The sequence below is a fragment of the Petromyzon marinus genome, chromosome 46, assembly GCF_048934315.1.
Source record: "Petromyzon marinus isolate PM22_M1 ecotype Great Lakes invasive population chromosome 46, UKy_Petmar_22M1.pri1.0, whole genome shotgun sequence".
In the NCBI taxonomy this organism is placed as follows: Eukaryota; Metazoa; Chordata; class Hyperoartia; order Petromyzontiformes; family Petromyzontidae; genus Petromyzon; species Petromyzon marinus.
In genome coordinates, this window is record NC_133712.1 from 15887289 (window position 1) to 15913021 (window position 25733).

Consider the following 25733-nt stretch of genomic DNA (forward strand, 5'->3'; position numbering starts at 1 on the left):
CACACGGTAGAATCCGCACACACACACGCGGTAGAATCCGCGCACACACACACTCGGTAGAATCCGCGCACACACACGGTAGAATCCGCACACACACACACGGTAGAATCCGCACACACACACACGGTAGAATCCGCGCACACACACACACGGTAGAATCCGCACACACACGCGGTAGAATCCACACACACACACTCGGTAGAATCCGCGCACACACACACGGTAGAATCCGCACACACACACGCGGTAGAATCCGCGCACACACACACACGGTAGAATCCGCACACACACACGCGGTAGAATCCGCGCACACACACACTCGGTAGAATCCGCGCACACACACGGTAGAATCCGCACACACACACACGGTAGAATCCGCACACACACACACGGTAGAATCCGCGCACACACACACGGTAGAATCCGCACACACACGCGGTAGAATCCACACACACACACTCGGTAGAATCCGCGCACACACACGGTAGAATCCGCACACACACACACGGTAGAATCCGCACACACACACACGGTAGAATCCGCGCACACACACACGGTAGAATCCGCACACACACGCGGTAGAATCCGCACACACACACACGGTAGAATCCGCACACACACACGCGGTATAATCCGCATACACACACACGGTAGAATCCGCGCACACACTCGGTAGAATCCGCGCACACACTCGGTAGAATCCGCGCACACACTCGGTAGAATCCGCGCACACACACACGGTAGAATCCGCGCACACACACGCGGTAGAATCCACACACACACACACGGTAGAATCCGCACACACACACGGTAGAATCCGCACACATACACGCGGTAGAATCCGCACACACACACGGTAGAATCCACACACACACACGCGGTAGAATCCGCACACACACACGGTAGAATCCGCACACACACACACGGTAGAATCCGCGCACACACACGCTAGAATCCGCACACACACACGGTAGAATCCGCACACACACACGGTAGAATCCGCACACACACGCGGTAGAATCCGCACACACACACGCGGTAGAATCCGCACACACACACGGTAGAATCCGCACACACACACACGGTAGAATCCGCGCACACACACGCTAGAATCCGCACACACACACGGTAGAATCCGCACACACACACGGTAGAATCCGCACACACACGCGGTAGAATCCGCGCACACACACACACGGTAGAATCCGCACACACACACGCGGTAGAATCCGCGCACACACACACTCGGTAGAATCCGCGCACACACACGGTAGAATCCGCACACACACACACGGTAGAATCCGCACACACACACACGGTAGAATCCGCGCACACACACACGGTAGAATCCGCACACACACGCGGTAGAATCCACACACACACACTCGGTAGAATCCGCGCACACACACGGTAGAATCCGCACACACACACACGGTAGAATCCGCACACACACACACGGTAGAATCCGCGCACACACACACGGTAGAATCCGCACACACACGCGGTAGAATCCGCACACACACACACGGTAGAATCCGCACACACACACGCGGTATAATCCGCATACACACACACGGTAGAATCCGCGCACACACTCGGTAGAATCCGCGCACACACACGCGGTAGAATCCACACACACACACACGGTAGAATCCGCACACACACACGGTAGAATCCGCACACATACACGCGGTAGAATCCGCACACACACACGGTAGAATCCACACACACACACGCGGTAGAATCCGCACACACACACGGTAGAATCCGCACACACACACACGGTAGAATCCGCGCACACACACGCTAGAATCCGCACACACACACACGGTAGAATCCGCACACACACACACGGTAGAATCCGCGCACACACACACGGTAGAATCCGCACACACACGCGGTAGAATCCGCACACACACACTCGGTAGAATCCGCGCACACACACATGGTAGAATCCGCACACACACACACGGTAGAATCCGCACACACACACACGGTAGAATCCGCGCACACACACACGGTAGAATCCGCACACACACGCGGTAGAATCCGCACACACACACACGGTAGAATCCGCACACACACACGCGGTATAATCCGCACACACACACGGTAGAATCCGCGCACACACACACGGTAGAATCCACGCACACACACGGTAGAATCCGCACACACACACTCGGTAGAATCCGCGCACACACACGGTAGAATCCGCACACACACACTCGGTAGAATCCGCGCACACACACACGGTAGAATCCGCGCACACACACGGTAGAATCCGCGCACACACACACTCGGTAGAATCCGCGCACACACACTCGGTAGAATCCGCGCACACACACGCGGTAGAATCCACACACACGCACACGGTAGAATCCGCGCACACACTCGGTAGAATCCGCGCACACACACACGGTAGAATCCGCACACACACACACGGTAGAATCCGCGCACACACACACTCGGTAGAATCCGCGCACACACTCGGTAGAATCCGCGCACACACACACGGTAGAATCCGCGCACACACACGGTAGAATCCGCGCACACACACACGGTAGAATCCGCGCACACACACGCGGTAGAATCCACACACACACACACACGGTAGAATCCGCACACACACACATGGTAGAATCCGCACACATACACGCGGTAGAATCCGCACACACACACGGTAGAATCCACACACACACACGCGGTAGAATCCGCACACACACACACTCGGTAGAATCCGCACACACACACACTCGGTAGAATCCGCGCACACACACACGGTAGAATCCGCGCACACACACGGTAGAATCCGCACACACACACTCGGTAGAATCCGCACACACACACGGTAGAATCCACACACACACACGCGGTAGAATCCGCACACACACACGGTAGAATCCGCACACATACACGGTAGAATCCGCACACACACACGGTAGAATCCGCACACACACACGCGGTAGAATCTGCGCACACACGCGGTAGAATCCGCGCGCCGCCGCCGGCGGTCGAATCGCGGCCACGGAACGGCCATACGGAGGAGGGGGTGGGGTGGGCGGGTGAGGAGATGCGGCCCCTTTTATGGACCCAGCGTTCGCGTTCCATTAGCGGGCGGCGCGGCGAGACGTGTTGTCGCGCGGTCGTGCCGGGCGCCGGTGGGAGAGAGGCAGAGGGAGAGCCGACGCGCCGCGCTCTGCCTCTCTCGGCCCTCTCTCTGTGCTCCATCGTTCATTCTGCCGGAATGTCATCTCGGAGTGCGGCAAGAGCCCGCGCGCGGGCAGCCCAGGGCTCCATTAAAGCGAGCTGAGCTGGCCAAAATGGACGTGCGTATAAATATATGTACGGGATATATTTATATGAAATGAAATTATAAGGCAAAGAAACGTAGCATTCCGTGTTCATGAAATATGATGTTCTGGGCCACCACTTTTTGTCAATCCCCTGCTGGACGAGAACTCTTCCCCTCCCCCGCCATGCCACGTGGGCCGTGAGGAATTTGACCATACTTCACCGCACCAGTCGGTGTGGGTTGGTCAAGGCAGGGGGAGGCATCGGTATGGAAAGCATAGAAGGACCACACAACACAGTTGATTTTTTGTACTCGGATTGTAAATGTTGTGGCTTTGCCCTCCAACACAACCGGTGTGCTGTACTAGCGACGAATTGGCACGTTATGTTTACGTGACAAACCTTACTAATTGGCTGTGTCGGGTGGTGGCGAGTTTAACGACGCATTTATATATTTACAGGGGCGGAGCCAGGATTTTAACTTTGGGGGGGCTGACTTCAATATTCTGAGATATCCAGTGTAATGTTTACCAATGGGCGCCACAAATGTATAAAACAAATTTTATTGGATTTGAACGCGGAGTTTATTAATAGGTCGCAGCCGCTGATGTGGCTAATAAGTTCGATAAGTTCGAAAGGCTGCCGCTCAAGCAGCCTGCAGGGCAGCACAAGGTGGCAGCCTGCAGGGCAGCACGAGGTGGCAGCCTGCAGGGCAGCACACAAGGTGACAAGCCTGTAGGGCAGCACGAGGTGGCAGCCTGCAGGGCAGCACGAGGTGGCAGCCTGCAGGGCAGCACCACAAGTGGGCAGCCTGCAGGGCAGCACAAGGTGGCAGCCTGCAGGGCAGCAGCACATGGTGGCAGCCTGCAGGGCAGCAGCACAAGGTGGCAGCCTGCAGGGCAGCACCACAAGTGGGCAGCCTGCAGGGCAGCACAAGGTGGCAGCCTGCAGGGCAGCAGCACAAGGTGGCAGCCTGCAGGGCAGCAGCACAAGGTGGCAGCCTGCAGGGCAGCACAAGGTGGCAGCCTGCAGGGCAGCACAAGGTGGCAGCCTGCAGCATTTTGCAGCAGCCGGATATCCAGTTATCCTGATTACCGACTTTCTCAAAATTTCAGGGGGGGCTGAGCCCCCCCCATGCCCCCCTGTGGCTCCGCCCCTGTATATTTACGTGCTCTAACCCTAAAAAAACCTCCTATTATGGTTGATTTTGTTCCGCTGCCCTCTGCTGCCCAAGCCACGGCTTTGGGAATCTCACTGTACCCGGCGATCTTAGCGTGATCCGTAAACCCCTTGCGCGTAGATGAGAGGCACGTGCGCTGCTCTGCCCCGTAGCCGTGATGAAAGGCCGATCATCCCCCCCCCCCCCACCGTGCCACCCAGCGTGAGAGCCACACGGTTTCCATCGCAATGTTGACGTCGAGCGTGAATAATTTGTGAGAACGTCCCCGTCTACGGCGGCTGGCAGCCGCGGACGTGCGCAACGCTCCGCAATCTGCGCCCCCCCCCCCCCACCCCCCGTCCCCCCTCTCCCTTTTAATAAGTTAACGATGCGCTTGTCTGTCCTGGGGTGGTGTGGTAGCCGGGTGTGCCGTTGTGATGCGCCGGGCGTGCCGTTGTGATGCGCCGGGCGTGCCGTTGTGATGCGCCGGGCGTGCCGTTGTGATGCGCCGGGCGTGCCGTTGTGATGCGCCGGGCGTGCCGTTGTGATGCGCCGGGCGTGCCGTTGTGATGCGCCGGGCGTGCCGTTGTGATGCGCCGGGCGTGCCGTTGTGATGCGCCGGGCGTGCCGTTGTGATGCGCCGGGCGTGCCGTTGTGATGCGCCGGGCGAGGTTCTGCTCCGGTTTTCACAAACGGAGCGAAGCGAGCGGTCCGTGAGCGTCTGCCGAGCGCTCGGAAGCCATTAATCGGCATTGGCGTCGTCGAGATGTAGGTGGCTAAGTAATAATCGGACAATATCCTTCACGTATTATGATGACGACGACGATAATAATAATTATCGTGAGTCTCGATTTCAATCTGAAAGTGCTTTTTGCACGTGCCATTAGCCACATGGCCCTCTGGCAATGGACAACTGAATCGACATTTGGTTAAATCTGAGCAAGCTCTTTATTGACCTATGGTGGAAATTCCTCATTTCTATGGGCGGGGGGGGGGGCGGTGAGCACATCCACGGAAAGACCACAGCCCGACTTCCACACAAAAAAATCGCTCGCTCGCTCGCTCCGCCGGCCGGATCTACCCGTTGCGGGTAAATGTACGATCAGCGTACCGGTCGGGTGCTCTGACGGAAGTTGACTCGCGCGCGTGCGCTGCGATGCCAGTACGGTGAACGTGCCGTGACGCGCTGCGCGTCAGCCCCGCGTGAGTGTCTCTCCGCCGTCTTCTCTCCCTCCCTTGCCTTGCGAGCGTGGAGGCAGCGCTCGCCTCCACTTGGGATTCAGAATATGAATTTGTACTGGAGGAATCCGATGAGCTAGAAAGCTCTTTTTTCACAGATGTCCAGTCGGGGCACGGGGTCAGAACGTTACAACAACAAACAGCACACAAACACGACAGGAGTGCAAAGTACAAGAAAGTGAAACAAATCACCCACACACAAACAAATTGAACTAAACCATCCCCATCCTACCAGGCACAGCCCACTGAGGTATTAACTTACTTTTCAAAAGCCACCTGGCCACAATTGACAGCTCAACAGAGCGGCTGATCATTTGAACATTCCCAGCACTGCTCATTCTACGGCGCCGTGACGAGAGCCGTTCTTCTCCGCACGGTCGCCTCGCCTCGCGGCGTGATTGTCGTCTGCGAGCTGATTTGGCCGAAGCGACCTTCAAAGTCGCGCGCTGAAGAAGATTGCGAATGCCGGACGCTGCCGTCACAGCGTCACCCCGGTCATATTCGTCCCCCCGAGGGTTTCCTGTCGGCAGCCGTCGCCTGCGGAGCGGCGCACGAGCGCGCTGGGGGGGATGGCGACGCGCGTTAATATTCGTTAGATCGTTCGTACGTCGCTCGCTTCCCCGTTGGTTATCCTCAAACCGACAAAATTGCTTTTGGGTAGCGTGGCGATAATGGCGACCCGTCCATCGCTCCTCACCGCCGCCGCCGCCGCCGCCACTCGGCTTTCCCTGGGCGAAGAGATCCGTGCGACTCGTGTCAAAACGGAGACGGGGTTCCTCGCGCTCTCACTCGTCTTCTGCCGTGTCCGGCGCAAGGCGAGGATGCCCTCCCGGCCGAGCCGCCGCCACGTCAATCCACCCGCGCGTCTCTCTGCCTCGGCTATTTTACCTTTTCCTTTCCTCGCACGCGTTGATTTCGCTGGACTGTTCCGTGGCTGCCAGCGGGTGCATCCTCTGCTTGTCGGCACAAGGTGGTAAGCGGCCAGCACCACGCCCGGCCGCCTTTGTCTCCCCAGTGGCGATGTTTACTACACCGCACCAGGTACCCATTTGTGGCTGAGTCGACCGAGGGGAGGCCCTGGACCGGTTCAGATAATCGTCACTGGTGTTGGCCGTGGCCGGGAAGTGAATTCGGGTCGCCGGGTTTGTAGCGTAGTGTGCTACGCTCCACTATAACCACCACCACCACCTCAGTCACCACTGTCACCACCACCACGATCGTCACCCCAATCACCATCATCGCCACTAGCACGATCGTCACCTCAATCACCACCACCTCAATCACCACGATCACCACCGCCACGATCGTCACCCCAATCACCATCATCGCCACTAGCACGATCGTCACCTCAATCACCACCACCACGATCGTCACCTCAATCACCACCACGACGATCATCACCTCAATCACCATCATCACCACCACCACGATCGTCACCTCAATCACGATTACCACTACCACCACAATCCCCACCACCACCACGATCACCATCATCACCACCACCACGATCACCACCACCACGATCATCACCGCCAAATCAGTTCCTCGCCGATCGCACGAGCGACTCGGTGGGACCCACCTGTGCCGCTGGCTCTGAGCCAGCGGTGGAAATTCCTCGTTCCTCTGGCGGTGGCCGGGTCTCTCCATTTAGCAGCCACTGCCGCCTTCCCGCAAGATCACGACGCATTATTTATTTCATAAATCCCCGAAAAGGATGATCGACCCAAGTTGGTTCTTGACCAGGATTTGAACACGCGTCCTTCCCTCTGCGAGTGAATCGCTGCTGCCGACAGCGGCATCGCCCCTCTTGGCGGAAGAACGAATAAAAATGCCGGCCGTGAATTCGGGGCGCGAATCTTCGCTCGCTGCCTTTGTGTTGAGTTATTTTTCTGGTTTGTGGCACCGGGAGAGATGTTGGTCGGCGTTAAAGCTTTGATGCGTGCCCCCGCGCCAATTTTCTCCGAACACGTGCAAACATTGAATCTGCAACCATCGCTGCCATTGGGTCAAATCCCATCGCTGTGATTTGTGGGCACATAAATGGGGCTTTATGGCCGATTTTAAAATGCAGATACGGTACACGGGGTTACACTTCGATACAAACGCATTTACAAGGCGGTACTTGGCCATCTATAATATGTGGGAACGCGCTGTTAGCGAGCGCCTGTTAACGATGGAATGGCATAGGAGAGGGAGCTGTCGTCAACCACGGTCAATCCACTGCTGGATGAAGGCCTCCGGAATCCACCGCCGCCACCGCTCACGATCCTGCGATGGTGACATTCCATCTGGCGCCTGGACCACGAATTTACGTCATCGTCGCTCCATCTCCTGGGTGGACGTGCTCTCGGGCGCGTCCCGTTCCTTGGCTGCCACCCCGTCGTTAAATTATTATTAAACAAGAGCCCGGAACCAAACATGAACGACTTGGAGAGGGGGGTCGAACGGACGTTCCCCGTGGCTGCTGCCACATTCTTGCTTTATATGATACAACATGTGTTATCTCCAGCGTTTATAGTATACAAACTAAAGTAAAACTACGAACTCAACTGTTTTATTTTTATTTTACTAGGTAAGGCCCACTGAGCTATACAGCTTTTTTTTCAGAAGCGACCTGCCCACAAATGATAGCTCAATGAAGTGGCTTATCACGTGGACATTTATAGCAGCCGGACACTGCAAACGCAAGTTTAGAAACGTGCAGGGAATAAACCAGAGGACCCGGAGAAAAAGCCACGTGACCACAGGGAAACGGACAGGCTTATCACGCGGACATGCAAACTCCAAATATACAGGGGTTGGGAGCGAACCCCTGACCTCCCGTAAACCAGGCGAGGTAGTTAACATCTCGCCACTGTGGCGCATGGGTGAGTAATAAGTATGCTTATCATCCACGTTTTGTCAATGACAAAACTTAGAAAACGAAAACTTACAAAGACAACCTGTCACGGGTGTAATCTGTCGTGCTCTCGGCTGGAATTCGCTTATTCGCCGATCCCCGTGACCCGTTTTGAGCTGCGAGTGAGTGAGCAAGCGTGCGAGCGCTCCGTATTTTTAGAACTCCTGGGGTACGGTCGACAGCCGAGCCCGTCGCGACGTTGCCGAAATTTTTCAATGTCAGGACTGCTCCCACGGGATCACCTGTTCCACGAGCGAGCGGCGCAGCCCGTGCAGGGCTAATAGGGACAGCGCGTCCCTCGTCCGCCGGATCTACGCTTCCGGCAAACCTCCTCTCTCCAATTCACACGGCCGACTTCAAGCTCACCACCACTTTGTGCTGCTTCCTTCTTCTCCCTCCTCTTCGCCCCCCCCCCCACCTTCCCCCCCCCCCCCTCTTTGCAACCTTTATGGACGACGGTCAATTACCACTATCCAATATTCTGGGGCCTTTTCACCAAACTAAACGTTGTATAATTGATGCAGCGTTCTTGGGTGCTGCTTTTGTCGCGCATTAATTATGCACGCGCGTCTGCATTAGCTCGCAAGCCCCCCGTGGGAGCTTATTAAATACTGCACGAAAATGTATTCAGTATTCAGTAGTCCTCACTGCGGGACAACCTGGGCTGGCTCGAGAAGTTACTAAGTTCTACAATTTGCCCATCTCCATTAAGAAGGAACCTAAAATGGCTTAAACCTTTAATAAAAAATCTTTCCCATTTATATATTGCGATTTAATGTCTCGGCAACTGAAAGTTGCCGTGCAATCGCGTCTCGTGCATTCGAAGGGCACCCCCAGTGGGCTGCAATAGCGGCGCATTATGAGCCTGCCAGCATGGGGCGACGATTGCTGCCATGTGTGTCACGGTAATCGAGTAGTTTTTGAGTATCTGTTGGGGATTTTTAAAATTTTCTAAACATGTTGACCACGATGCCGGCACGCAGCAGCCTACTCGTTGCAAATTACATCATGGGATCTTTCGCGTCCGCTGCGCATCGGTTATATTGTCTTTCGTTCATGGGACACCATCCCGTCCAGCCACTGTTTATAAGCCGTATTTAGTTTGCTTTCTGTCACACGCCAAAAAGTTCACGATCCGCGGAGTAAAATAAAATCTTGTTTCTGCTCGATGGGTGCAAGAGTATATGCTCGAAGGCATTTAAAAAACACACATGAGCCGTGTCGGCCCTGACAGTTGCAGTAGTTCATTGTTAATTCTGGATTTGCACTGGAAGCCAGCCAAGCCGCCCCCTGCTTGTCTCCCGCGCGCATGTTTACGCGCTTGGTGGAGAAATAAAAATGACCGACAAAGTTAACGGGAGCTGTTGGATGACACCTATTTGCACGGACGATGTGCAGTGATTGGTTTTTGTTGTTGCAGGATCCAGATTTTGTAGCGTGTGTTGATGAGCATGCACCGTCTCCAATGGTGGTTGTACGCTCAAGCACATTCCCTCCTTTTGGCTGTCACTCCGTCATCGTTCTCAGCCCGTCGTCATGACGTGTTCCCCGCTCAAGCCCACAATTGTTTTCCTTAACCCGTTCTGATGATGTACGTGTTCTGATGACGTACGTACACGTACTTCATCAGAACGGAATTGGAAGAGAAACTAAAATAAAATAACTTTAATGGTACCGAGGCTCCCACAAGGCCATCTGGGAGGGAGTGTGGCACAGTTTGGCGACAGCTATTGTAGAGTGCAGTCGTGTCGCTAAAGTTCTCTGCAGTGAGTAACAATGTCTTTAAAAACAACAGCGCTGCTACGCCTCTCTAAATAGCATTAGCGCTGAACCACATGCGCTTTCCGAGATTCAGCGGTGAACAGGATCGTGAGGGATGGCGATCACGTGCGGGAGGGCCTTCATCCAGAGGTGGATAGATCACAGCTGATGACAGTGATGGAAATGCCAATTGGTTAATCTAATCTTTGAATATATATATAGAGGACCGCAGAGCTGGGGCAATTGTTGGCGCTGGCTCATTGCGTGGCTGCTGCTGCCGCCTTGCTTGTCTGTGGTTCCTCCTCGCAACGTTTCGAGTCGGTCTCCGTACGAGAGTGAGCGAATACCATGCGGCTCGTTACAAGTTGAATTTATTGTCATTATTGAGGCACCGCGGAGGCGAGTTGTTAACTACCTCACCTGGTGTACAGGGGGTCGTGGGTTCGATCCAGACCCTGACGCCTGTATATTTGGAGTTTGCATGTTCTCCCCGTTGTCGTGTGGATTTCTATCCGGGTCCTCCAGTTTATCCCTCCACTTTTAAAAACATGGCAATCGAGTGTGTGGCTGATACACATTTCCACATGATAAGCCGCTTCACTGGGATATAATTTGTGGCCAGGTCGCTTCTGAAAAAGAGCTATGTAGCTCAGTGGGCCGTATCTGATCAAATAAAAAATAGTTAAAGTTTATAGTTTTACATTGAAAATTGTGGTTTGTTTCATAATTATTCATTTGGTTTGAGTAAAGTCTCCTCTTGTTGTTTGCATAGTGCGCGATCGGGTTAGTTGTGGTTGCATGCTTATTTTATCCCTACGATCGAATATCCCGCCAGTTGGCCGTCCAGTTCACAGCCCTCAACTCGATTTCCATATTTGTGAATTCACCTGCTGATGACTCGATTTAGGCTACGTGGCAATTATCGCCCACATATTGTGAAAACTCAGCAGGATTCTCCTGAAAAAGTCATGAGACTCAGTGGGGCTTCCCTGGATAAACAACCCTAGTACTGTTACAGAAGCTTAAGAAGAAATTTATTAAAGTAATTAAAATATGGCATAACTCCAGGTCCCTAAGGGATTGGATACTTGCAATTGCCATCAAGTTAGGAGAGAAGTTACTGGTGATCAGGACCACTCTTTTTAAGTCAACTGTCAAAAAAAAAAGTCAACCTGTAATTAAAAACATAACAATTATGAAACTCACTAATAAAAGTAATAACGATTGTAATTTACACTCTAACGCAAATATACTTGTCTCAACCGCGGGCCGACTTAAGCGGATGGAAGCGGTGACGTCACAACAGCCATGTTTCATGAATGACGTCACAGCAGCCATGTTTGGTGAATGACGTCGTCACGGCCATGTTGCATGGGCATACCTGTCAACCCCTTAGCAGTGCCCGACCGTATTACAGACCAATTCAGACCTTATTGGTCACCCCGTGCTCTTATAAGTCTCAACGTTCATCCTACAAAGTCCCATGACAAGGGAGAAACACAAACAAATATACAAAAAAAATTCCCGTATTGAAAAGGCTGTTAGTCGTATTGACCCGAAAACTCAATTTCCTTGTGCAGGATTATGGGTAAACCTACGAGTTGCCGTGTATGCATGGGGTGTTGCCTTCCTGGCAGCTGATTGGCTGAAGTCACGACATCATCGCCGGCAACCTCTCTCGCGTGACTTGAGTCTTGAGTCGATGTTGCAAGCACACGTATCGATACTTTTCTGACGACATTTTGCATCTTACTGTAATCGCAGCCTCAGGACGATGTCAAAATTTAATGAGCGTTTTGAGTACTCGGGGCGCTGACCTAGGGTGACTCAGTCTCCACCATCCACAGCCTGAAGCGGTTGTCCTTTCACGGGTTGATGCCTGTCACAGCAATATTTAATGTCCCCCATGTGCTCGGATGAGTTGTCAAACGTAAGTAGCATCCCACGCTTCCTTGAGCAATTAAAGAGTTTTTGTTTGCACAATTTGCTCGAGCGGAGGCCGAAAGGCCCCAAAGCATAACGGCACCATCGGAGTTGTCTTCCATAAGAGTTGCACCGTGTCTTGGAATTGATCAGGGTTTCTTACAAGAGCTTGGGTAAAGAGACGGTGGAAGGGAATTTCAAAGACGAGCGGTGCAAGGGGAAGAAAGCAGAGAAAGAACTGTTGTGACCTGCAGTGTGCTGAGCGAACACACAGGAGGCATGAGATGGAACCACTCAGTCTGGTTGACATGAATCCTCCACATGGGGCGCCACGGTGGCTACGAGATGTTAACTACCTCGCCTGGTATGTAGGAGGTCGTGGGTTCAATCCCAACCCTTGACACCTGCTGTGTATTTGGAGTTTGCGGTGTCTCTCTGTCATCATCATCACGGTGGCTACGAGATGTTAGCTACCTTGCCTGGTATACAGGAGGTCGTGGGTTCGATCCCCACCCTGACACCTGCTGTATATTTGGAGTTTGCGTGTCTCTTTCTCATCATCATCACGGTGGCTAGGAGATGTTAACTACCTTGCCTGGTATACAGGAGGTCGTGGGTTCGATCCTAATCCTGACACCTGCTGTGTATTTGGAGTTTGCGGTGTCTCTCTCTCATCATCATCACGGTGGCTAGGAGATGTTAACTACCTCACCTGGTATACAGGAGGTCGTGGGTTCGATCTCGACCCTGACATTTGCTGTATATTTGGAGTTTGCGTGTTTCTCTCACCATCATCACGGTGGCTAGGAGATGTTAGCTACCTTGCCTGGTATACAGGAGGTCGTGGGTTCGATCCCGACCCTGACGCCTGCTGCTGTATATTTGGAGTTTGCGTGTCTCTCTCTCTCCCCGTGGTTGCATGGATTTTTCTCCGGGTCCTCCGGGTTTTCCCCTCCGCGTTTAGAAACGTCCGTTTGGAGTTTTTGGCTGCTGTCAATTTCCACATGATAAGCCACTTTGTTGTAGGTCAATCACTTGTGGCCAGGTCGTTTCTCAAAAATAGCTATACGGCTCAGTGGGCATTAGCTTGTAAAATAAAAATAGTTATTAGTTGAAAAGTTGACATGGGTGGAGGAATTAATGAGTGAAATTCACGGGAGCAGTAACCATGGTAGTCGCAGTACTAGAGTGATAAAGTGACTACTGCCCACCAGTGAGTGAGTGGAGAGAATCAGCAATTGCTGGATCATCTAGCAATCAATGAGTTTGAATCATCATTTTTACTTTAATTGTAAATCCAAGCCTTCACAACTAAGATTATGGAATTGTTCTTGTAAGCGCTGCATACGCCTACATATATATAAAAAAAATGGTTGGGGATTTTGTAAATGGAGTTTGCAGGTGGTGCAGTTTTCTCATTTGGCGGTCGTAAAAATCGAGATGGTTTATTCCAATAAATCAGCGGATAATTACGGCCATGTCCTGAGATTCATTTAGCAGCGGCCAATGTCGCGCGTACCGGGGGGGCTCCACTTCATTCACGCTGACTCGCCCGATGGGGGTGAAATCAAGTGCACGTTTTGACCCGGGACAGGTTCTCACTCGTTCAATTGGCGGCGGGCCCCATCATCAACAAGAGCGCGCGCGCGAGTTCAGTTCCCAGTCAGGGTGAACCGTCATCGTCTTCTTTGCCGTTGTCGTCGTTATCGTCGCGCTGGTCCCGGGGCACCACCGCAGAGGCTTGGCGTGGCGCACGACGCGAATCTGTGAAATGCACCACAACATGGCACGCGCCCGTCTCGTCGGGGGCCTTCTTCTTTAACGCCCGCCGCCGCCGCCGCCGCCATGCACACGGGGCGAGTATTCGTGCGGTCAACGCACTGGCCGCAATAACCTGGGGGGGGGGGGGCGGGGGTGGCGGCCTGCCGGATTCGAACAAATGAACCACAAAGCGGGGCCCGTGTCACAATCCTGCCGGAGTGTATGACTCGCCTCGCCGCGGTCAAGTTGATTTAACGAAGATGTCTTCTTTTTTTATTATTCTGGACAGCGCCCTTCAGATCCGCCAAGGTTGCCTACCTTATTCAATCATGCGCGTCCCCAGCCGTCTTATTAACAGGTTTTTTTTTTTGCCACAGAACCCCGCTGCGCGGGATATTTGGCGTCTCTGTTATTTTTTTTGGGGGGGGTGGTAATTTTCCGCACGTAGCCCGGAGGTGAGATGGAAAGACGCTGAGACTCCACTCTCAAACGGCCGTGGGGCCCGGATTCATCTCTTTCAGTGGCCCATCTTACCATCGGTGCAAATTCCACATTCTTACGAGATGGGCCGGTCTCTCCATAGGACGACCATCATTGACTAACTCACCACAGTGTGGGCCCTTATTTTTATTGTTTCCGGAGGGGTGATGGGCTCCTTTGTATGCGTGTATATTTGTGGAACTTCTTTCGCACCGCACCGAGTCAACCGTGCTCGTCGGAGGTGTGGGGGGGGGGAAGGACAACAACACCAAAGCAATTCTAAAGAAACAAATTTTTAATCTAGATTTAAAATTGGCTTCCTAATATCGGAAGCGAGAGTGTTCCAGACGGCTGCGGAAGCGCATCTGAAAGCACGCGATGCCAGTAGCGTAACATTCCAGAGTTAAAATTGCCATTCAAGAACCGCATACAGTATTGGACACAACTCATGCGACCGTGTATACACACACAAAGTGTACGCTGTGAATAGATACCTACGATTGGATGTGGAACTGGACGTATATATGAGCACAGCGTCAACGCCCACGCTCATTAAATCATTTACGATTTATTGGCATCCCGATTGCCCAGCCCAATTTGAAAAGTGCGTCCGCGAGCCCGTAGATTTTTTCCAGCAACGTTTCCAATCGGCCGCTGCTTGTGTGTCACACAGCCGGCATTGGGGCATCTCAGCCACGCAGCCTGTGGATTTCTTTACTTGATTGCCACGTGGAAAGAACATTTTCAGTTCATCGGCCTCTTGGTTTTCCGGAGCAATGTCTTGTACGTATGTTGAACTTCTTTAGCATCGTATGTTGCCAACGGTGCTAATCGGGGGTGTCATCCAGGATTATTTATTTAAGTAATCAAACTCTGGACCGGTGTACCAGGTTTTAGCGTGAGTCCAAATCTTGGCCGGAGGTTGAATCAGCCAAAAGTGTCTCCAAAGTTTTTAAATTAAATAGCTTTACACGGTCAGCCCTTGGCACAAATGCTGCAATTCCACCACTGTCTCAGAGCGCTGGTAAGGTATCAGATTCAGACTATTTATACCGGAGGAATACGATGGGCTTTAAAGCTCTTTTTTGCAGACGTCCAGTCGAATGTGGGTCAAGTGGGATGAGCGATGCCCCCATCGCTCGACAAAGCTCGGCGTGAGACCCACATTTAAACCACCGCAAGTAATGGCAGGGAAAGCAGGAATCAAACTGCGCAATCTGGGAGTGCCGGTGCGTGCGCGTGCGTTGTGCTCGACACTGCACCGCCGTGGTCGTTGAAAGTGAACAGCATTACTTTGGCGTGCGCAATTAAATATGCAGCCAGCGTCCAGCACGTTCGCCACATGCTGGACAGTAATTTATCCAATCGCGCCGTCAAATTTAGAAGCAAGTGGCCAAAGAGATTTATTGACCCCTTTTCAAAGTCCACGAGAGAGAAATCCAAAGGACCTCATAAAAGACACTTTTTTTTGGTGTTCGGCCTAATTGAAACATTGAACAAGAACAAAGACTGAATCGAGGCTGTGTGGGGGGGGGGGGGGGTGGGGGTGGAGTGGTGGGGGGGACAAACCGCCTCGTTCAATTTGGCACAGAAGAGAAAAACCCACGATAGAGAGAGGCCACCAAGTGGAAGTGTTGCATCCGGCCGCCCTCTGTAGCGCGTGCTGGGACAGAGGTGCCCCGTACACAGGGCCCGGTGTTCAAGTGCATCCCGGTAAAAGGCCCGGCTAGCTGCTGGACTTATCGCAGGGAGGGAGGGAGGGATCGAGCGAGCGAGCCCTGGCTCGGCCAGCTGAAAGGTCGAGCTATCCACGGTTATCATGAACGTGTGTGTGTGCGAAAGAAAATTAACAGCAACCCCCGCACCATTCCCCCCTTCACCATCCCTCCCCACCACTCCTCCCCACCACCCCTCCCCACCATCACCCCTCACCATCCCCACCACCACCCCTCCCCACCATCCCCCACCCTCGCACCACTCCTCCCCACCATTACCCACCACTAACGGATTGCCGTAAGCACATTGATACACTTTACATATTTTACACATTATACACAATTTTACATATTCTCGCGCATTTTATTACGCTTTTTATATCACGCAGCGTATCCCAAACTCTATCAGTACATCGTAATATGTATTTTAATCTATTATAATGCCGGCACATATGGCGTAGTCTTTTCTCGTATAACCGGAGACGATTCCTAATGTTTCCATACACGGGAGACCGCACAGGGAAGTCATTTGGCTGCTATACATGTCCACGCGATGATAAGGCCGCTTCTTCGTTGAGCTATCATTTGCGATGGCCGGGCCGCTCCCGAAAGAGAGAGCTGCACAGCAGGTCAGTGGGGCCTTGGCTGGGAAATTTACAAAAAATTGTTTCGTTTTGGTTCAGAGAGTGCGGTTCGTGCACCCACTGCCGCGTGTTTTTAATGGCGTAACTTTTGCCATGGAAGCACGGAGGTGCGCGGGGAACGACGACAAACGAAACTGCTTCTCGTGTTTAGTTTGCTGTCCCCTCCCCTCTCCGCGCACCTCCGATTAGCACGGTTGGCTACGTATGGTGCGAAAGTCGTTCGGCGCGCATACGGTACATAGCGTGAGCGCTGTCTGTAATGAATGCGCGCTTTGAGATTCGCGAGGAACAAAACAAAAAAAATACATTTCCTCGTGTTATTTTTTTTTGCGCTCAGCACAATATCGGTACCGCGAACACTTGACGAATGAAAACGACCGTTGTGTTTGAATGTGGCGATGCGAACAAGATAAATACAGAGCAGCGGTAAAATAACCACCCTCCCCCCCCCCCCCGCAAAATGTCAGACAGAATTGCAGCGACTTGGGGCCAAGGTCGACATTACAGAGAGGAATGTTTGCCTATTTTTGTTATTCTTCTTCTTATTTTATTATGATTATATTTTATTGCCTTACAAAAAAAAGCTTTTTTTGTTCCCCCCCCCCCCCCCCCTCGAGAAGGGATTTTCTTTGTTGTCTGCCGCGTCTGTGGCTCGCACAAAGCGTGGGGATAGCAGAGAGACGAGAGAGAGAGAGGGAAAGGCCTTCAACAATGGGCTGAGTCTGTTTGCCCCACTGCGGCCCAAGGTGATCGTGGCTTTTTGTCTGTCACTCAATCCGAGCGCCTCTTTTATTTATTTTCTATCCCACCCCTTCACTCTCACCCCTTCACCCCCCCCCTCTCCTCTCTCCGGCCTGAAACATTGTCAAAGTGCCGGCGTAAAACATTCTATTCATCGGACCGGGAGCCGTTTGGCCATCACCGATGAAGCGCTGTAATAAATACGAAACAATGATTTTGGTTCTGGGACAGAGCCGCCTTTGCCGCCACCGCCCCCTCCTCGTTTAGCCATCTTGGAGGCGCTCCGAACGCCCGAAGAGCGACAACACCGTGTTGAGATGCGTAGAGAGGAAATGAGGAAGTCTCAAAAGATCCGTGTCCTCTCTGTACATCGCCAAACGAATTAACCGTGACCAGCCACCAACGTCTCAGGAAATAGATAAGCAGGCAATATGTGCCCCCCCCCCTCCCTTCCAACATCTGTCCCTCCAGGTAAAATAAAGTATATTTTTTTATATATCAGAATCAGCCGCACGGCATTCTGAAGGAGGCATATTGGGTGCTTATTTTGTTACTTATATCTCAAAAATTACGGTCGTGATTATTTGTTGTTACGTACCACGAATGTTTGCATCGATCTAGGACCCGTATTGAGCAGTGCAGGTCCCCTTCCCCTGTAGACATCTGGGCAGTTTACCAGCAATGGTTCAAGCAGAGCCTAACTGCTGATGATGAGACATCGAATGTTGAAATCGGCTCCAGAATCCTGCTTGTCAGTTTAACATTATAAATTCCGCTTGTGTTGAACCAACGCTTCCCAGAAGGCCCGTGTGGCTGATGATGGGGTGTGTACAAAAAATACTGTTGTTCTTCACGTGGAGGGACAGATCGGTGCAGGAGGTGAGTAATGTACGTTAATTTTATTTGTAGCATCCAGTACGTTGACAAGCTAACTAACCGGGAGCCAGCCACCAACGTCTGAAGGGAATTGCAGAACTGGCACGCCATCGGGAAAAGTTGGAGATGTTACTCTTCTTTGCCTTTGATCAGTTGGTTTATTGCAACAAATGATGATGTTCGTTGCATTGTATTAGTTTACGTAGCTATGATTTGACGTTGAGGTGGTTGAGAGACAAATGATTGCGTCAATAAATCAATCGGACTTTATTTAGCCGCGGCGCCTTTCACAATGAGCTTGTCACAGACCGCTTCACAGATGGAACGCATTAAAAGCCTATATAACATTCCATCGCTAAACATTTAAATTACGCGACACAATGAAAGGTATGCACGGTTAAACTTAAAAAAAACTACGATTTGTCAACCCATTCCCCCCGAGCGAGTAAAACAGGTCCCATAGATCAACCATCAAATAGTGGTGACAAGTGACAGGCAGATCAACCCGCAGGGATTTGTGTCAGACCAAAGAGATGGGTCTTCAGCGACCCTTTACGTGTGCTTGCATGGGAGTTAGCGCAGTGGTGCAGCACCGCTGTGGTGATGATGCATATCCGGTCGCTTTGATCACAAAGAGACAAACAGCAGGTCTCTTGTCGGTCGGCCGTCAGTCGCGCACCGGAGAGAATTTAATGCTTTATTTTCCACTCGAGACGCTTGCAACAACAGTAGAGGGGGAGAGAGAGAGAGAAAAAAAAAGGATTGATTCTTGAATCGAATTGCTGCCCGGAAAAAAATGAAAGTTCATCGATTTGCAGGGGTGGTAAGGGGCTTAACCGTCGTAGGCCTAGCGCAGGGGCACGTGTGCCCATGTGCGTGCGTGCGTGTGCATCGGCGGTTCCCGCTCACGGCCAACACCAGCGATGATGATCTGAACTGGACCTGGGCCTCCTCTAGGTTGACTCAGCCTCAAATGAGTACCCTGGGTCGGTGTGTAAAAAACATCGCTACGAAGGAAGACAAAGGCGGCCGGTGCCTGGCATTGGCCACCCCGGACCTCCTCGTGGGCCCTGCCGGCCTACATCGGTGCTACTCGCTAACAGCGCTTTCCCCGGCAGTCCATTCAGGCTACACGGGCGATCTTTATAATTGCTTGTATTGGTGAGGAGGGGATTACACGCAGTCCGCGCGCTCAGTGCGCACGTTCTGATGCTTCGTACGAACACGTCATCTCGTTGTGTTTGTGACCTCGGGGGAGGGGGGGGCGGCGGTGGAGTGGATGGCGGGGGGGGCAATGTTACGCGATGTTTTTATTTTATTTTAGACGCAAATCTGATTAGCAAAATGAGCCCATGCGGCATTTCCCCTCCCCTCCCCCCCCACGCGTTCCCGTCGTGCGGGCGCTCTCTAATGCGGCTTTTATGGAAACGGTAAATCACTCGTCGCGTCCCGTCCAGTGGACTTCACTGCATGTGCCCCTTGCGCCAGGCAACATTAATTCGTCTTCGCCTGCGAATGAATTCCCGCCGCTCCCCGCGAGTTCTCTTGCCACACTCGCTGCGGACGCGTGCGTATTTTCTGACCATTAATTTCCGCGCCCCGCCGTCCTGCCTTGGTGTTGAACGAGCCGGCCGGTTTTTTTTTTTTTTTTTTTTTTTTTTTTTTTTCTTTCCCCCTACACGGACGAGATAAGAATTGCCCATTGGCTGGCCACAACGACAATACCCCCCGGGGTTGCGAGCTCGGGAATGAATGTCAAGTAATACATTTGTTTATTTAGACATCGGGACATGCAGCTAAAATCCCACTCGTATCCCAGCAGCCCCGGGTAAAGTTCGAGAGTTATGGGTACCACGTTTTGTGTGGAAGTCAACAGCGGTTGTCCAATGGATAGATTCGCCACCCCCACTCCCTCTCCTCGGGAATTTCACCACTAGCTCAGAGGTGTAAATGGGAGATGAGCACGATCGCATTGCTCCCACGGAGCAGGAAATGACTGTCGTGGAGTCGACGGGTTGAGCCGTCCCCAAAGAGGGCATGCACACCCGTACCTCCCCACCGTGTGCCGAGCGCCTGAACCCCACGGTGCCCCTCGATCGGTCGGTTCACTCACGGCCGGGTTAAAAAAAAAAAACGGGTTTTGAATCCGGGATATCTCAAAGTGTTGGCTTCATGTTCCAAACGTGAGGCCGCTGATCCATTGCTCCAAGCCACTATAAAAACGAATCTATTTTTATTTCACCAAGTGAGGTCCACTGAGCCATGTGCCTCTTTTTCAAAAAGCGACCTGGCCACAAATGATAGCCCAACGAAGTGGCTTATCACGTGGAAATGTATCGCAGCCAAATGCTCTTAAACGCGTGACGTTGTTTCTAAATGTGGAGAGAAAAACCGGAGGGCCCGGAGAAAAATCCACGCGACCACGGGGAGAACATGCAAACTCCAAATATACAGACATCAGGATCGGGATCTAACCCCCGACCACCTGTATGCCAGGCGAGGTAGTCAACATCTCGCGTGACAGAGGAGAGGGCCCGCACGCGTCCGTTCCGCATGAATGCTCGATGGATGTGGCGAAACTTTGTCTACTTGGCACGTGAGTAGTCCGTGCTTGTTGAGTGAGTAGTCCGTGCTCGTTCGTGCTTGTTGAGTGAGTAGTCCGTGCTTGTTGAGTGAGTAGTCCGTGCTGGTTGAGTGAGTAGTCCGTGCTTGTTGAGTGAGTAGTCCGTGCTGGTTGAGTGAGTAGTCCGTGCTCGTTGAGTGAGTAGTCCGTGCTTGTTCGTGCTTGTTGAGTGAGTAGTCCGTGCTTGTTGAGTGAGTAGTCCGTGCTCGTTGAGTGAGTAGTCCGTGCTCGTTGAGTGAGTAGTCCGTGCTCGTTGAGTGAGTAGTCCGTGCTCGTTGAGTGAGTAGTCCGTGCTTGTTGAGTAGTCCGTGCGCGTTGAGTGAGTAGTCCGTGCTCGTTGAGTGAGTAGTCCGTGCTCGTTGAGTGAGTAGTCCGTGTTCTGCAATGACATTGACTTGCTTGCGATGCCAGTGTGTGGGATTAAATGTGCAAATGGGGAAAAAAACAAAAGCCTTTGTCTCTATTCATCGGGACCGCAGAGGCAAATACTCTTCGTAGCGAGCACCTGCTAAGGGCAGCTTGGCACAAGACGGGGAGGCGGGGGGTTGCGGCGGTTTTGCCCGGCGCTGCGGTGGGCCAACGTTATCACACCGCAGCGGCGTGTACCCCACAGTACTCCACAGTACTCCACAGTACCCTACAGTACCCTACAGTACTTCACAGTACCCCACAGTACTCCACAGTACTCCACAGTACCCCACAGTACCCCACAGTACTCCACAGTACTCCACAGTACCCCACAGTACCCCACAGTACCCCACAGTGCCCCACAGTACTCCACAATTCTCCACAGTACCCCACAGTACCCCACAGTGCCCCACAGTACTCCACAATTCTCCACAGTATCCCACAGTACTCCACAATTCTCCACAGTATCCCACAGTACTCCACAATTCTCCACAGTACTCCACAATTCTCCACAGTACCCCACAGTACCCCACAGTACTCCACAATTCTCCACAGTACCCCACAGTACCCCACAGTACTCCACAATTCTCCACAGTACCCCACAGTACTCCACAGTCCGTCGAGGCCGCGATGGCAGGGGAGGTGGTTAAAACTTTTCCCTTTGTCTTCTGTGCGCCGCGTGCAGACCTCGCGTGTGGTTCCGCCGCGAAGCGGAGCGCCTGGTGCGGGAGCGCGAGAGCGCCGGCCTGCCCATCCTGACGCCGGACTACTACGACCGCGACTCCATCGTGCTGCCCAGCGTGGAGGAGGAGGAGGAGTGGGTGCTCGCCCACAAGAGAGAGCAGTAGAGGCGGACGCGCACGCGCACGCATGGACTCGCACGGGCACGCACGGACACGCACAAGCACGGACACGCACAAGCACGGACACGCATGGACATGCACAAGCACAGACACGCACGCACACGCACGCACACGCACGCACAGACACGCACACATGCACAGACACGCACAACAACAACAACAACCGCCATTCGCCACTAAGTGGCGGTGACGTCACCACGACGCTTGTGCCAGGCTATGTGCACCCTGAGGCCACGTGAAGTGTCGAACGCCCGCTGGCAGGAGGTCACGGGGCAGACCCAGGTGCCACGGGTCGACTGACTCAGATGACTGCTGGCCGAAGCATCACCTGTGCCCCCTACTGTGCCAACTTGCTGTAATTCAGCCACCCGGCGCTCCGCTCGTTGTTGTGAGCGTCGCTCCTCCGCCCTACGTTGTTGTTGGAGGGCGACTACCTCCAACTGCCCAGTAGCATCCTTCACGAGCCTCCTCCACAGAGGCCGATCTTGACACCGCTGGTACCAGTCATCGGCAAGTCCACTCAGCTCCACGTCCTCCTGTACCACATCACTCCATCTCTTCTCTAGCCCGTGCCGCGCCCGCTTAGCCCCCTCAATCCGGCCGAACAAAAGCTGTTTCGGCATGCGGTGGCTGGGCATGCGGGCTACATGACCCAGCCATCGCAGCCTTCCCCGCCGGAGGAGCTCACCGATGGGACCTTGCCCAGATCTTTCAAGGATTTGTGAGCTCCTCACACAATCCAGTCTGGTTAAACCCAGGATGGATTGTAGGCAGGCCAGCCTAAATGTTTCTAACCGGTGAAGATGTTCCATTACGGGGGTCCACGTTTCGCAAGCGTAGAGAAGGGAGGGAATGACCGTGGCCGAGAAGACCTGATGCTTAGTGCGGAGCGACAGACCAGGTAGCTTCCACACAGCGTTACACAGCCGATGAAAAGATATTGCCGCTCGACTGATTCGGAGTGAGACCTCTGCTGTTATACTGGAGCCAGTCATAAGCACACTGCCCAGGTATGGGAAACTCTCCACTCTCTCCACAACTGCCCCATCACCGATTGGGAGTTGTGTGGGTGGAGTGTCCGATGGTACAAAATACCCAGGCAGGTGCTTAGTTTTGGTGGGGCTGATGGTAAAGCCCAACCTCTTAGTGGCACGCTCCAGTCTCAGCAGCAGCGTCTCCAACTCCTCCTCTGAATGAGCAGCTATTACCAAATCATCAGCATACATAACGTGGTTGAGCAATAGGGAGCCATCCCTTGACCGCACCCGGGCATCGATGAGCCTCCCATTATATCTGTACCATATGGAGATTCCCCCGGTACAGCTATTGAAGGCTTCACGAACTACGTGGTCAAAATAGATGTTAAATAATGTGGGAGCCAGAGGACATCCCTGTCGCACCCCAAGGTGTACAGGGAATGGCTCTGACTCCCGGCCACGCAGTTTTACCCGGGCCCGCTCACCATCATGAAGGTCCTTAATGATCTTGAGCAGAGGGTCAGGTACTCCAAAAGCACGAAGAACGACCCAGAGCCCAGGCCTACTGATGGTATCATAGGCCTTGACCAGGTCAATAAAGCAGAGATGTAGGTCTTGTTGGAATTCCCTACACCTCTGCTGTAGCAGACGGACAGAAAATATGGCATCTGTGCAGGACCGCCCTTTCCTGAAACCGCATTGGGGCTCTGCAAGCCTCTCCTCAGCGTGCCTGGCAAGGCGATGTTGAATAATCCTTGCCAGGACCTTTCCCGGCACACTGAGGAGTGAGATGCCCCTGTAGTTGTTACAGTCTGTGCGGTCCCCCTTCTTAAAAAGGGGGACCACCGGGGCATCCTTCCAATCCTGTGGAACCCGTCCAGTGGTCCAGACTGTTGTTATGATGTCATATAGGGCAGACAGACACGCACAGACACGCACACGCACGCACAGACACGCACAGACACGCACAGACACGCACAGACACGCACAGACACGCACACGCGCGTACTCGGCGGTCCCCTGTATACGTCCCTCGCTGTGAGCGGCACCACCTGACACAGCGCGCCCACCCACCCACCGTCGGACTGAGACTCGCGGCGAAACACGAGGGGTCGTAACCGCGATAAGCGTGCCAGACTCCGTCTGGCACCAGACGTGAGTCGCCGAGGGCGATGCCCCGGCAACGAGGAGCGCACCGAGCGTCGCGCCCAGACCCCGGCCGAACGCGAGGCTCCACGTCGCCGCGCTCGCTCACGAGACAAACGCCACGCGCCGACGATCGGCATCGCGCTCGGCTGCGCCCCGCCGCTAGGTTGCCCGCTCACGACCCTCGTGCCGCGAGGGTCCCGGCCGCTCGGCTGCCGCCGCCGGCCGGATGCGCGGCGGGGCTTTGTGAACGTGCGGGCGGCTTCAGGCCTCCACGTGGGTGTTAAGGGGGGGTGGGGGGGACGTGGCGTCGTCTTTCACCGTTCTGTCTACCCAAGTGTCATTTTGATTTGGGGAAAAAAAAAAGCATCTGCTTGAGAATAAATCGTTTGCCAAGTGGGCTAACGCCACCATGACGGCCGGATTTCCGTGTGTGTGTGTGGTGTGTGTGTGGTGTGGTGTGTGGGTGGTGTGTGTGGTGTGTGTGTGTGGTGTGTGTGTGGTGTGTGTGTGGTGTGTGTGTGGTGTGTGGTGTGTGTGTGTGTGTGGTGTGTGTGGTGTGTGTGTGTGGTGTGTGTGTGTGGTGTGTGTGGTGTGGTGTGTGTGGTGTGTGTGTGTGGTGTGTGTAGTGTGTGTGTGTGGTGTGTGTGTGTGTGGTGTGTGTAGTGTGTGTGTGGTGTGTGTGTGTGTGTGGTGTGTGTGTGTGGTGTGTGGTGTGTTGGTGTGTGTGTGTGTGGTGTGGTGTGTGGTGTGTGTGTGTGGTGTGTGTGTGTCGTCGGCATATGAATGAGCGTCTCGCTCTGAAATGTTGCGTTTTTGCGCTCGACGGGTTTAGTCGCAGCAGCTGCAGCGTTCGATTTAACAGGTGAGACTTATAAACCGCAGAAAGGTATTTAAGCAAATGACTTGTAAAAAATCAAGACAGTTGCTAAGCACAGGCCCAAAGGCCCAAAATGTCCTCCGGCCCCATAGAAAGCAGCACTTTAAAAGTAGTGTTTGATGATGTTCCTTGAATTGAGCGAGGTGAAGTATTGTAAGAGCTTGTGAAGAGAGAAGGTGGACGTGAAATCCGACGTGGAGCAGAGTGACGGGATATGTCAAGCGAGCTGTCCTGTGACCTGCAGTGTGGTGGGTAAGTGTAGTGAACGGGTGGGTGAGTTGATTGTTGTGACCTGCAGTGTGGCGGTTGAACACCGTGCGATGGCAGAGAGGAAACAAGTCGGTGTC

The 25733-nt window shown here is 53.2% G+C and overlaps 1 protein-coding gene across 1 annotated transcript in view; it reads left to right on the forward strand.

The window, feature by feature from the left end:
* NDUFB11 (NADH:ubiquinone oxidoreductase subunit B11) overlaps window positions 1-24922 on the forward strand; it is a 67919-nt gene extending 42997 nt beyond the window's left edge. Inside the window, exon 3 of the mRNA XM_032971346.2 lies at window positions 22206-24922. Within this exon, the coding sequence (XP_032827237.1) occupies window positions 22206-22368 (163 nt within the window). The 3' untranslated portion in view covers window positions 22369-24922. The remainder of the gene's footprint in view (window positions 1-22205) is intronic.
* The last annotated feature ends 811 nt before the right edge of the window (window positions 24923-25733 follow it).